At 39.9% G+C, this 15216-nt stretch overlaps 1 protein-coding gene across 3 annotated transcripts in view; it reads left to right on the forward strand.

Annotated features, from left to right (window-relative positions):
- Window positions 1-15216, forward strand: part of LOC139473853 (E3 ubiquitin-protein ligase rnf213-alpha-like) — a 148826-nt gene that overhangs the window by 82546 nt on the left and 51064 nt on the right. For all 3 annotated transcript variants that reach the window (XM_071256623.1, XM_071256622.1, XM_071256624.1), the window contains exons 33-43: window positions 1303-1471; window positions 2104-2222; window positions 8550-8747; window positions 8924-9049; window positions 9170-9290; window positions 9525-9763; window positions 10430-10512; window positions 10915-11048; window positions 12790-12882; window positions 13128-13301; window positions 14333-14490. In XM_071256623.1, coding sequence (XP_071112724.1) covers window positions 1303-1471; window positions 2104-2222; window positions 8550-8747; window positions 8924-9049; window positions 9170-9290; window positions 9525-9763; window positions 10430-10512; window positions 10915-11048; window positions 12790-12882; window positions 13128-13301; window positions 14333-14490 — 1614 coding nt within the window. The remainder of the gene's footprint in view (window positions 1-1302; window positions 1472-2103; window positions 2223-8549; window positions 8748-8923; window positions 9050-9169; window positions 9291-9524; window positions 9764-10429; window positions 10513-10914; window positions 11049-12789; window positions 12883-13127; window positions 13302-14332; window positions 14491-15216) is intronic.

Below are 15216 nucleotides of genomic sequence, written 5' to 3' on the forward strand. Positions count from 1 at the left end.
GTGAGACAATTTTGTGTGCATTTCAGTGTTTTGTGTATGAAAATGACCGTCCGGTTCCGGAAACTGAATTTCCGGATGTGCGGGTAAATTTATATAGTAATTATTTTGTTTTGAATGAAAATCGTAGGGGAACCGAGGTTTCCGGATATCTGAAGTCCGTATAAGCGGGGCATGACTGCATTACATCCTGTGAATTGTCAAAGCTGGAGTCAAAACAAGAGTTCTACTCACTTATGTCATCACTGATCACACCTGCAAGTCCAGACAGAGGCCACCCATGCAAGACGCTGTCTTTGTTCTTTGCGACTGCATCAAAGGCTGACACGAGCCAGCACGCATGTATTGTTTTAGCGGAAGTACCCTAGTCAGCACTAATAAGCGGTGCTATTTGGTGTGTGATTGGATTAATGTAAGGTTGGATTAAGGTGAAGATTCTCCTGTAAACATGACAGAGAACAATTTTGTTCGATTCAAATCCACTGATGTTTGAGAGGAGAGGGGTGTCACATTCATATTGAGTCAGGTTTTTGGCTAGTGGTCGCATTCTTTTGGAGACGCATTAATTTCACGATTTACAGTCGTTCAAGTGAAGGTATCACATGTTTTGACGGATTCATTCAAACTACTCGAGGTTGATACAATTGCTGTCAACTATTCAGGGAGTCTACTAGAGGTAGAACCAACCAGTCTATATTCTGGCAATGATGTAATAGAGGTACATGATGCGTAAGAATGATCAAAACAATAGTTATCTTTGTGAATCATTCTAAAAATACTACCTCTATTACATCTGGATTACTACCACCCACCTCCCCAATCATCTTCCTCTAGTGGTTAGATGTTTTGGAAAGAAGTGAGGTTTTTCCAACCTTTGCGCATGAAAGAGCTGTAGTCTAGTGGGACTATTATAGGAACAACTAGGCACACATTCCAGGGATAGTCAGGGTCCACGACCCCAGGCCATCAAATCCCACGAGATAGTCCGGGTCTTCGACCCCTCAGGCTATGGTCCTATACTACCCTACCTTTAAATGCAACCGAGTCTGCCTCCAAATTCTTGCCAATATCATATTAATTAATAAATATATTCCATTTTACTCCTTCTTGTGTTGTAACTGCACAAAAACAACTAGTTGTGTATAGTTGACAGTGAAGAGGACTTCTGTTGAAAATTTGAAGATTTAGTTATAGTGTGGTTGCATCAAAAATACAGGATTTACGGCAATGATGTCTTAATAGAGGTAGTATTTTTAGAATTATTAACAATGATAACTATTGTTTTGATATTTTTATCATCTACAGACACTGTGGAGTACGAGACCCAGCTTGGTCTGAGCTTCACAACTTTGTGTGGTTCCTGAATACTCAGCTCGTGGACTTTGAGAACTCCATCTTCTGTTCAGACCTCATTTTGGAGGATCTGCCTGGCTTCCCTGTGTTGGTGCTGCACTTCCTTATACAGATGTCAAGGGTAAGTGTGCAGATTAATTATTATTGTTCTTGTTCTTCCATGACTATTTGTTTTTGGATCATCACTCAAAAACCCTTTATCCTCAGAAACTATAAACACATATGCTGACCCGGGTTTTAGTAGTGAGGTTTATTTTCATTGTTCAAATGGCATGAACATTTCTTATATTTATACAAGTGAACTTTAAGTTTAAAATCTTGACAAGCACATTTTCCTTGAAGACAAATGATAGCTGGCTCAGACATGTTTAAGGTGTAGATATGATTCTAAACCTCAAGAAACATTCTAGATATCTTCATGGAACTATTCTAGTTTTTCCTTGCATTTATGTTCAATTCATTAGAAGAATTGGTGGAGTTCAGGTGGGGGTCTGAAAAAAATATTTTCACATTTCAAGTCAATAGATAACAGCTCTAATAGTGATGGTGTTATTTCTGATTACAGTGTAGATGATATGTGGTAAATGTGAAGATAATTAGATGTCACATAAAGAAAGCCGCAGACAGCAGGATTGTTTGTATTCATAAGAAATCAGTTTAATTAAGAAAGAATTGGCAATATTGTGCAGAGACTTCACATTTGTAAAATCGCAAAGTTTGCAAATGGAATATTTTGCCTTTGTCTGTCTGAAGGACTTTGCTACCAGATCACTGGTGATGAATGAAGAGTCACCTCTGGACCAGCTGAATGTTCAAGAGAGGGAAGAAGAAGACCTTACACAGTTTCAGATGAAGCGGACTTGGGAAAGCAGGTTTGATAATAAATGTCACTCTTAAATGTATTGGAGTATTCATTGGGATGATAGACACAGTGATTATGATGACTATCCAAAATAGGTTCTTGCAAGATCATTTGTAATACTGTTTCCAGCCCTCTTTCCTGCATAATATGAATTCATATTTTTTAAATGTGGTGTTTGAAAGAGAAATTTTACATAAACCTGACTCATTATAATTGCTAATCTCATTCCTAAAAGGCAGTGGAAACTAGCTCCTGTGTTGTGTTCCCAAGAACAGAGAAAAACATCTCGCCCAAACGCACCCCTCAGCCACACAGCTGCACCTGAAGCAAGGTGCCGCTTGCGTGTGACCCACACCCTATCTGTTCAACATGCGTCCCTCAACTATGCACCAGAGAGACTCGTTATCACTTCTGCATGTCCCTGGGGGAAGAAGAGTTTGCAACCTACATGTACATAGTACAGAGAAAGGAGAAGGACCGTAAAATATGTGATTCCGCCCGGTCATTTTCTTCAGCTGAAGCAGCTAGTATTATCACACATAAAAAGAAGAAAAGTAAGGTTACAATCTGAAATGGCTGCTGAGAACCCTTCCCTGCAGGCATCAGAGAAGTCCTTCGCTGCGTCCCTAATATCAGGCGATGAGAATCAGGTGAAGTGAAGAAACAGTCATCAGCGAGGAAGAAGAGCAGCTCATCATCATCATCAAGGTCGAAGGATGTCTGCACGAAGGTCCCAACCTTCAAGAAGCCCCTAGTGGGTTCTACGAAGATGTCCACGAAGGCAGCCACGAAGTCGACTTCAAAGCCACAAAAGCATGTTCCCTGGAAAAAGCCGCCGAACTCCATGCAGCTCCTGGCACTAGTGAACCTGTCACAGGTTTCACATATGCTGACCTACTCGCAGAACTAGGCCTTCATGCAGCCCCACTTGTTCGTGCAGATGGAGGCTTTCGAGCAGCCTCAGACCTCTCAATCCCTGCCGCTCATGCAACCCACAGCGTTCACATTTACACAGGTGCAGTCGTTTGTGCAGCCTGCTATGTTCATGCAATTTTTTTATTCTCCTTTGTCTGACGAATTGCTAGCCAACGCCCTGTCCAGGCCATCCAAACCATCTCTGATGGAATGGATGCTGGCAATTAGACTAGGAGGTTGCCCGTCAGTAGACCTATTCACAACCAGATTCAACAATCAAATAAGGACCTTCGTCTCCCCAGTTCAAGACCCTCTAGCTTGTGCAAACGACGCACTGGCAATATCGTGGAAGGACTTCACGCTTATGCATTTCCCCCACCAGCACTTTTACAGTCATTCAGAAAGTTCCACTGCTTTTGGTCACGACTTACTGACCAGCGAGAACCTGGTTTCCAGACCTCATTGCCCACGTGATGAATCTGTTACTAAAACTTCCAAATTGGTCAGCCCAACTTCTTATCCTCACTCAAGACAACTTCATCCAAACACAATCATCTTTGAGCTTCATGTATGGAGCATATCACAAACAACCTCACCAGACAAGGATACTCATCCAGAGCCAGAAGTAAAGTATCCTCAGCAGCTAAAGCCACTATGTCTGATGTTGCAGAATTCCTGTCACCATAGAGTTACTAAAAATCTCAAAGGATCAATGCTGGGCACATATAAGATCTGTCAGCTCAGTATAACGGTATCAAACTGAAAAAAGTTCCTGAACTGATCGCTCTGCCCCGTTCTTACAGACTAGAAGATCAGCAGAAGAAATTCAAAGCCCCAGCATGCATGTAGTCCTCAAGCATCTTACCAGTTAGTTACTCTCGAAGAAATCAGATTCAAACATCTGATGCCCAAAATTTTGTTTTCACTGGTCTATCTACTGCTGCCAGAATGTCAGAAATCAATGCAATAGATTTCAGTTGCACTATATTTGACAATGGCGACAACGCATCAGTCCATCTGGGTCTCCGTTGGGTCTCTCGCCAAGAATCAACTGCCAGGTCAGACAGTTTCATGTACTGACTTTCCAACCATTATCTTTGAGACTTTGCCTACCACAGCAGATATTGCCGGGATTCACCAATTCAGACCCTTGTCGGTCGCTCAACAATTGACAGTACCTGATGGAAGATAACCATAATCATAACCGATTCATAACCACTGAATGAGAGTCCATGCTCCACTATCTTACTACATGAATGATAACGATTGTGTCAAGATTATGACCTTTTCTTAACATGAGAATCGTTCTTAGTAAGCTGGAACATAATTCTATGTGTGCTTACAAAATCCACAAAATCTCTTGATTTTCTTCTACTCTCACAAGTAAAGAGATGGTGCCCCAATACAGATTCATGTCCAAGAAGAATCAAGAAAACATTCCCATGGGGTTGATAGAAGAGATCACGATATGAATCACGCAAACGGTGGATCCCACCACCAACCGTCATCAGCGAGGAAGAAGAGCAGCTCATCATCATCATCAAGGTCGAAGGATGTCTGCACGAAGGTCCCAACCTTCAAGAAGCCCCTAGTGGGTTCTACGAAGATGTCCACGAAGGCAGCCACGAAGTCGACTTCAAAGCCACAAAAGCATGTTCCCTGGAAAAAGCCGCCGAACTCCATGCAGCTCCTGGCACTAGTGAACCTGTCACAGGTTTCACATATGCTGACCTACTCGCAGAACTAGGCCTTCATGCAGCCCCACTTGTTCGTGCAGATGGAGGCTTTCGAGCAGCCTCAGACCTCTCAATCCCTGCCGCTCATGCAACCCACAGCGTTCACATTTACACAGGTGCAGTCGTTTGTGCAGCCTGCTATGTTCATGCAATTTTTTTATTCTCCTTTGTCTGACGAATTGCTAGCCAACGCCCTGTCCAGGCCATCCAAACCATCTCTGATGGAATGGATGCTGGCAATTAGACTAGGAGGTTGCCCGTCAGTAGACCTATTCACAACCAGATTCAACAATCAAATAAGGACCTTCGTCTCCCCAGTTCAAGACCCTCTAGCTTGTGCAAACGACGCACTGGCAATATCGTGGAAGGACTTCACGCTTATGCATTTCCCCCACCAGCACTTTTACAGTCATTCAGAAAGTTCCACTGCTTTTGGTCACGACTTACTGACCAGCGAGAACCTGGTTTCCAGACCTCATTGCCCACGTGATGAATCTGTTACTAAAACTTCCAAATTGGTCAGCCCAACTTCTTATCCTCACTCAAGACAACTTCATCCAAACACAATCATCTTTGAGCTTCATGTATGGAGCATATCACAAACAACCTCACCAGACAAGGATACTCATCCAGAGCCAGAAGTAAAGTATCCTCAGCAGCTAAAGCCACTATGTCTGATGTTGCAGAATTCCTGTCACCATAGAGTTACTAAAAATCTCAAAGGATCAATGCTGGGCACATATAAGATCTGTCAGCTCAGTATAACGGTATCAAACTGAAAAAAGTTCCTGAACTGATCGCTCTGCCCCGTTCTTACAGACTAGAAGATCAGCAGAAGAAATTCAAAGCCCCAGCATGCATGTAGTCCTCAAGCATCTTACCAGTTAGTTACTCTCGAAGAAATCAGATTCAAACATCTGATGCCCAAAATTTTGTTTTCACTGGTCTATCTACTGCTGCCAGAATGTCAGAAATCAATGCAATAGATTTCAGTTGCACTATATTTGACAATGGCGACAACGCATCAGTCCATCTGGGTCTCCGTTGGGTCTCTCGCCAAGAATCAACTGCCAGGTCAGACAGTTTCATGTACTGACTTTCCAACCATTATCTTTGAGACTTTGCCTACCACAGCAGATATTGCCGGGATTCACCAATTCAGACCCTTGTCGGTCGCTCAACAATTGACAGTACCTGATGGAAGATAACCATAATCATAACCGATTCATAACCACTGAATGAGAGTCCATGCTCCACTATCTTACTACATGAATGATAACGATTGTGTCAAGATTATGACCTTTTCTTAACATGAGAATCGTTCTTAGTAAGCTGGAACATAATTCTATGTGTGCTTACAAAATCCACAAAATCTCTTGATTTTCTTCTACTCTCACAAGTAAAGAGATGGTGCCCCAATACAGATTCATGTCCAAGAAGAATCAAGAAAACATTCCCATGGGGTTGATAGAAGAGATCACGATATGAATCACGCAAACGGTGGATCCCACCACCAACCGTCATCAGCGAGGAAGAAGAGCAGCTCATCATCATCATCAAGGTCGAAGGATGTCTGCACGAAGGTCCCAACCTTCAAGAAGCCCCTAGTGGGTTCTACGAAGATGTCCACGAAGGCAGCCACGAAGTCGACTTCAAAGCCACAAAAGCATGTTCCCTGGAAAAAGCCGCCGAACTCCATGCAGCTCCTGGCACTAGTGAACCTGTCACAGGTTTCACATATGCTGACCTACTCGCAGAACTAGGCCTTCATGCAGCCCCACTTGTTCGTGCAGATGGAGGCTTTCGAGCAGCCTCAGACCTCTCAATCCCTGCCGCTCATGCAACCCACAGCGTTCACATTTACACAGGTGCAGTCGTTTGTGCAGCCTGCTATGTTCATGCAATTTTTTTATTCTCCTTTGTCTGACGAATTGCTAGCCAACGCCCTGTCCAGGCCATCCAAACCATCTCTGATGGAATGGATGCTGGCAATTAGACTAGGAGGTTGCCCGTCAGTAGACCTATTCACAACCAGATTCAACAATCAAATAAGGACCTTCGTCTCCCCAGTTCAAGACCCTCTAGCTTGTGCAAACGACGCACTGGCAATATCGTGGAAGGACTTCACGCTTATGCATTTCCCCCACCAGCACTTTTACAGTCATTCAGAAAGTTCCACTGCTTTTGGTCACGACTTACTGACCAGCGAGAACCTGGTTTCCAGACCTCATTGCCCACGTGATGAATCTGTTACTAAAACTTCCAAATTGGTCAGCCCAACTTCTTATCCTCACTCAAGACAACTTCATCCAAACACAATCATCTTTGAGCTTCATGTATGGAGCATATCACAAACAACCTCACCAGACAAGGATACTCATCCAGAGCCAGAAGTAAAGTATCCTCAGCAGCTAAAGCCACTATGTCTGATGTTGCAGAATTCCTGTCACCATAGAGTTACTAAAAATCTCAAAGGATCAATGCTGGGCACATATAAGATCTGTCAGCTCAGTATAACGGTATCAAACTGAAAAAAGTTCCTGAACTGATCGCTCTGCCCCGTTCTTACAGACTAGAAGATCAGCAGAAGAAATTCAAAGCCCCAGCATGCATGTAGTCCTCAAGCATCTTACCAGTTAGTTACTCTCGAAGAAATCAGATTCAAACATCTGATGCCCAAAATTTTGTTTTCACTGGTCTATCTACTGCTGCCAGAATGTCAGAAATCAATGCAATAGATTTCAGTTGCACTATATTTGACAATGGCGACAACGCATCAGTCCATCTGGGTCTCCGTTGGGTCTCTCGCCAAGAATCAACTGCCAGGTCAGACAGTTTCATGTACTGACTTTCCAACCATTATCTTTGAGACTTTGCCTACCACAGCAGATATTGCCGGGATTCACCAATTCAGACCCTTGTCGGTCGCTCAACAATTGACAGTACCTGATGGAAGATAACCATAATCATAACCGATTCATAACCACTGAATGAGAGTCCATGCTCCACTATCTTACTACATGAATGATAACGATTGTGTCAAGATTATGACCTTTTCTTAACATGAGAATCGTTCTTAGTAAGCTGGAACATAATTCTATGTGTGCTTACAAAATCCACAAAATCTCTTGATTTTCTTCTACTCTCACAAGTAAAGAGATGGTGCCCCAATACAGATTCATGTCCAAGAAGAATCAAGAAAACATTCCCATGGGGTTGATAGAAGAGATCACGATATGAATCACGCAAACGGTGGATCCCACCACCAACCGTGGGTTTCAAGCAATTATTATGAGTCAGGATAAGATAAAATATGTTTTTTAGGGTAAAAATATCATTCAGAATTATCCTGACTCATATGCTAAAGTGCCCACCCAGACATCCCCACTTTGAGTAAAAGTGTTTCAACCATAAGGGTAAGCGAAATGAGAGAGTGACAAGTATACTGGCTTGGTTACATGCTTCCGGTGCGGCTACATGGCTAAGGGGTCCGTCCAGGTGAGATGTTTTTCTCTGTTCTTGGGAACACAGCACATGAGTTTCCACAACCTTTTTGGAATGAGATGAGATAAGCGATTAGTATGAGTCAGTATGTTATTTCTATGTTATTTTTACCCTCAAAAATACATTTTGACTGTAATCAATATAAACAATTGATAAAAAACAGATATTCAAACTGTTTCCAGCCCTCACCCTTACATTTTCTTCAACCCTGATGGCCACACCATGACTTTCCTTGGCTTCAACATTGACCGCCAGACTGGGAACATGGTGGACCAGCAGACAGGGAGGGTGCTGGAGAGAAATCTTGTTCCCAAACCACTACAGGAAGCACTGATCAGAAACAGGGTCAACATCAATGAGAACTTTGATCAGATGCAAAGGTAAGTTGAAGAATTATTTAAGATGTAACTGGATGTCATCATCATTGTTGAAAGTAAAAATAGTTATATGTGGATTTTGAAAAGTAACTATTTTGTGTAATTGATTCAGTGATCCAAAGCTCTGTTTTGTACATATTACTCCCTTAGTGTATGTGAATAATCTTTCCTAATTTCAGACTTGAGCGATTGGCTAAGCTGTGCAGTGTGATGCCAGGTGTCGACTTTGTACATGATCCTGATGACACATATGAACTGACAACGGACAATGTCAAGAAGATACTTGCAATTTACATGAGATTTAGGTAAGTTTTTGATAAGATTTTGTATTTGAATTTAATGACAGCTATGTAAAATAATACATGCAATCTGCAAGTTATATGTGAGGTAGGTAAATAATGCAAGGTCAATATCTGCTTCTAAAGATGTGGAATCCCAGTGATAATCATGGGAGAGACAGGATGTGGGAAGACAAGACTGGTCAAATTCATGTGTGCCCTACAGTGTATGCCAGGCTCCGACATTGAAAACATGGTCATTATGAAGGTAAAACTATTATGAGACAAGTAAAATAAGGTTAATGGTTCTCACAGTGCTGATTAGGAAACGTTGAAATTAAGTTACTTGGTTTCATATTTGTCCATTAGTGCTGAATCATATGCAGAAAATATTTTATATTAATGTTGATAACAAATCTGAGAACAACTTATGTTATGTTGGCATTTTAAGTCATTGACAACATGTCAAGGGGAGCTACAGTGCTGTGAGACTATTTTCTAGGTACATGGTGGCACAACCTCTGACGACATCATCAAAAAGGTCAAGTATGCGGAACAACTTGCCATTGCTAACAAGGCTAGGAACCCACACATGTACACTGTGCTGTTCTTTGATGAAGCAAACACAACAGAAGCCATTGGACTCATCAAGGAAATAATGTGTGATGGCTGTATGGATGGACAGCCACTGAAACTGTCAGAAAACCTCAAGATTGTGGCTGCCTGCAATCCTTACAGAAAGTATGTTTGAGAATATTTGAAGTTGTTTTATTTAGCAAGTACACCTTTCTTTATTTGCTTCTGTGTCTTCTTTACTATGTACAAACTGTGGCATTGTTTTGGAAACTGATTGTAGAGCCATGACTGACATACAACTTTGTCAAAGTGTAGGAATTACGATAGTCATAGCAGTACAATTATTTTGTGAAATGGGGCCCTGTTCCTTCAAATGCTTGTGGCTTTCAACAAACGTCTTTGACCTGCATCACTTCAGGCTTTCCTCCCACATCATGTGATATAACTGGAATACTATTAAAAAAAAATTAAACCCAAATCAGTCACTCAGTCTTTCCAATGAAGGGAGAAATATTATGATGTAGACTTAGAGACTTATCAGAACATTAAACAGTGTGTATGACATTTTTTCGGTGTTTGGTTTCTGGTTTAATAGAACCAAAGTCCTCAACAATAAGTAAAACTAAAATGATTTTCATTAATTTCCCAATCTCCTCCATTTTTGTCTGAAACAGTGTACATCAGCCAGTATTTAGGTGTAAGAGACTACAACTATGCCCACAGTGTGCACAAATCTGAAAAGATATCTAGTTTCATCCTACCCAAAGTTAATTGTGACCAACAACCAGAGCATGTTTACAAATTTTCATGATTTTCAAATATTAAATGCAGGCATTCGGATGAGTTGATTCAGAGACTTGAAAAAGCAGGACTTGGCTATCATGTAGATGCTGACAAGACAACAGATAAGCTAGGTAAGCACCAGTTGTGACATGTCACCAGTGTTGTGAAGGGTCTGATCTTCTGTACATAACAAGAAGAAAAAGAAAAACTTCATCATCACAATGTAAATTTTGCATTTTTCTCAGATCACCTTGTTATTTTCACAAATAAATATATTTATTTTCTTGTCTTTTCACGACAAAACAATCTAGTTTGAAATATCCTCATTGCTCAATTTTTATGACATTTTGGAACATCTCCTGTTCAGTTGGTACTTTGCTTTTGAAAGTTTTGTTGTACAGTTTTACCCGAGAGGAAACACAATAATCCAAATGACATTGGTAGTCATTTTTTAACACATCCATAAGCGAATATGTCATATCCATTTGCGCATTCATACATTGAAGCATGTTGAGACAATTCTGTTCCAACAGGCCATGTTCCTATGAGGAGACTTGTGTACCGGGTTCAGCCTCTGCCACAGAGCATGCTGCCTCTTGTTTGGGACTTTGGCCAACTCAACATACATGTGGAAGAACTCTACATCAGACAGATGGTCAACAGATATGTATGATGATTTCACCGATTCACTATCTGTGTTAATGCACATTTCAGCATAATAGTCATAAAGTCCCGACCAAAATACTCAGTCGTTAAAATATCAATAATATGTGGAACGTTTCCCTAAAATTGAGTTTGTTTTTACTGCGGTGCTTACAAACAGATTACTGGGTAATTGTAAAAATGTTTTTTTAAATTGTTCATATGTGTTCTTATCAATATCAATAGGAAGTAAGTTTGTATATGTACTTTTGCATTATTTCATCCATTTCAATAATATTATTTTGGGGGAATATGTGTAGATATATCTAAACCATATGAAGTCTACTGTTAGATGTGTATATCTTAAAAAATCTATATTCTTACCTTGTAATTCAGATGAGCTACCAACAGGCCTTTAGCTTTTGTTAAAAAGCCTATTCCTGGAAATTTCGTACATTTTATTATCCCCCCGACATATAATGACGGGGGGATATACCCATCAGTTTGTCTGTCTGTCCGTCTGTAATCATTGTTTGTCTGGAGCATATTTCCTAGACCATACAACCTAGCTTCACAAAACTTGGTACACTTACCAATCAGGCTTAGTAGTAGAGCCTGTTGCTATTTAGAGATTTTTGGAATTTTTTATTTTTGTCGTTTCCGTAGAAATATGATGAACTTAGGAAAATTGAGAGTAGTGCTCTTGTCCGGAGCATATTTCCTACACCGTACAACCTAGCTTCCCAAAACTTGTTACACTTAACAATCAGGCTCAGTAGAAGTGACTTTTGCTATTTAAAGATTTTTAGAATTTTATATTTTTGTCGTTTCCATGGAAATATGATGAACTTGGGAAATTTGAGGGTATTGCTCTTGTCTGGACCATATCTTCTAAACCATGCAACAGAGATTCACCAAACTTTATGCACATATCAATCATGTTCACTAGTAGTGCAGTTTGTTATTTATAGATTTTAATCTTTTTAATTTGTAGCCCCTGATATATAATTCTAAGGTGTACTATTTACCGATATCATATACTATATATGATGTGAGCTACATAACCTAGTACATTCTCTTTATCCTTTTGTGTCATGAGGCTACTACAGAGCTATTCATATGCGAATCTGCAAAGTTATTGTTATTACAATTTCTTGAGATCATCAGAAAGTAATAATAACCTTCATTATATTTCTGGTTTGGGCATCAAGGAAAATGATTTCCTTGCCAATCTAAATACATTTGAAGGTACACACAGTTTACCGACATGCCACGTCGGGAGGATATGTCATCTTCGGATGACTCTTGTTACATTAGATGTCAGGCTTGTGATAGCCTTCTGCCTTAGTAATTAGGATGTACCACACTTTAGTACCGGGGGTGATGTAGCTCTCTCAAATCAAAACTCAGGGTTGTCTTCAGTTCCATTTATTGTAGAATAAATATTGCAGACAATAGTCCTCAGATATAATCCTGTTGCCTGCCTAATATCTTCACAAAATACAACACACATCCAGATGATATAATGAAGAGCACAGTAATGTTCCAATTTGAATATGAATGTATCACTTTGAATCCAAGAGTAGACAGAACTTCTTTAGAGAGATCTTCCCAGGTCAGTGGGAAGACTATAACTGACTCTTCTCTCCCTGAGTTACAGAATTTCATAAAATGTTTGAATTCCAAAAGTATGTATCAAAATATATATATCAAAATATCCTTGTTATAATTTACTGAAAACATTGCAGTCACTCTGTCAATTGCAGGTACGAAATGGTCAGATACCATCACATCAGAACATGGTGAATGTGGTCAGTAAGATCCTAATAGCCTCTCAGGAGTTCATGAGAAATCAGGAGGTATGTGGAATTTCACTGAAATAGTGTTGATATTATTTCTCAATAATTCTGAATAAGTCAATATCAGCTCTGACTATTGGCAGTGCATGCAAATAAGAAATGGAATACCAAGTATAATCTGGACTATGAAATCATTTGTATTTTTTCTCGATTTTTAGGAATAGTTAACATTTAATTTTATCAAGTCTCTGTCACAGATGCTCAATATTTCAAGGAACTGAAAGACAACCTTTTTTTTTCTGCAGGATGAGTGCAGCTTTGTAAGTCTTCGTGATGTTGATCGTACCCTCAGTGTCATGTCCTGGTTCTACCAGCAGTCCCAGGAGAATGGAACACTGTTTGAGATGATAGATGATGATCTGTGTCCTGAACAGGACCCAGAAGAGGAGGAAGAGGAGACAGTTCAATCAAACAATGTGGTATTGATATGCACACTCATCATGTAAATTGATTTCAGCAGACAATCTTTATGGGACCTAATGGATCTTGATCTAAGATGTTAAAAAAACATTTCCACCTGACTGAAGTCCCCCCAGCACAATATATAAAGTATACTTGTCACACTGGGTCTTATACACATGTAATATTGTTTTTAATTAGTTGCCCGTTGGAGATACCACTGATGATAACAATAAGCTGGTCACACAGTGTTTAATAACAAAGCACATGCTTATATACTGCAGGAACTAGTTTTCCTAACAAATATTGAACACTCTCAACATCATTGGGCTTATTCAATGACATTGTGTGTAGAGATGATAGATCACTGAAAGGAGCTTATGCACACTCGATAACCCCAGCAACGCTGTTGCTAGATTGATGTCACAAGGTATTGTTGCACTGGTGTATCTTGCAACAAAATGTCACAAATTTACGTCATAGGGTATTGTGACATAATTGTAAACTGTAGTGCAGGGGGCCCCGTTCCACAAAGTGATCGTAGAGCAACGACAGTCATAAGTCTATTTAAAAGTATGCGAGTTACAATCACCTTAGGGCTATGATAACTTTGTGGAATGGACAACTGAATTCTAAAAGTAGGCCTTTGTTTGGTATTAACTCAAAATGTGTCAACATTAAATGTGTTTGAAGAAATCTTCTGTTTTACTCAATTGGATTATCATTATGCAGTAGATGTTGAAATTTTCAAAAGTTATGAACGGCATGTATTAAATAAAATACTAAATTTCCTCTCTCGTAATACCAAGTTTATGCAACTTGTGTATAGTTTTGGTATCTGATGAGCGAATTACATTGGAGCTTGTTAAGTATTCTATATGTAATATATATGCTTTTGAATTGTTCAATATTACAAGGATAAAGGGCAAGGACCTCATGACACTGTGTTAGGTTAGTAGATTGATCTTTAGATAAGAAAAATAATTAAAAATTCTGTTAGTTTGAAGATAAAAAAGAACTAAAATTTTATTAAATGACATTTTGCTTTCAGCCCATTGATGTGACCAAAGCCCTGATCTTGGCACTAAGCGTGTGTTACCGAGCATCACTGAGAAGTCGGGAGGAATATGATCAACACATCTTCAGATATTTTCAGGATCCTTGTTGCATACCTGGTGGAATTGACCAGATGGTTAAAGTTATAAACAGGTAAACCTCCATTTTCTCAGGTATGTTTTATCAGTGGGTGAGTTGGGTTTATGGATGCTTTTGGTAAATCATTGACAGTCTGCTTGGAATACTTTATAGTGAGTGTCCTGTATGCTCATGCTCCCTCAGAACAAGAGGGAAGTTGATTGCCATGTCATGAGGATCAACAAACAGCGAGTAAACTTACAGCGATAATATAGAATATTCCAGAAGTGTACCAGGAGTATTGGAACCTGTGGAACAATATAACCAGGAATAGGATTGTATTTCCTTCCCTCAGTCAATTTCTGCATTTTTCGTCCTCTTGAATATTTATGCCTGGAACTAATTCATCGCTCACATAGTCCCCACTGTGACGGTTGCTGCTTGGCTATCCACTTCATGAGATGCCGGTGGCTGCATGTTCGTGCAGCAATTTAAAACAGGCCTTGTTTGTATAACTCTGTCTAGAACCATGCCTGAACAAAAAATGTCTGCCAACCCTATCGAACCTGACTCTCACCGATGTGATGCTCATTGTATGCATGTATAATGCTCACACCAGTAGTCAAACAGTGGTCAAAAACTGTATTCCAGAGTACACTATTATTTTTGTTATTTCAAATCTGTTTGATATTTATAGCACTATATGTATTTTGTGGTATTTGAAGATGTTTTCATGAGCACACCTTTTAGAATCAATGTTTTATAGTGAAATTGTAAAGAAAAAATTAGAAATGTTAAACT

Source organism: Haliotis cracherodii, unplaced genomic scaffold (assembly GCF_022045235.1).
Source record: "Haliotis cracherodii isolate W230 unplaced genomic scaffold, xgHalCrac1.p SCAF_3, whole genome shotgun sequence".
Lineage (NCBI taxonomy): Eukaryota > Metazoa > Mollusca > Gastropoda > Lepetellida > Haliotidae > Haliotis > Haliotis cracherodii.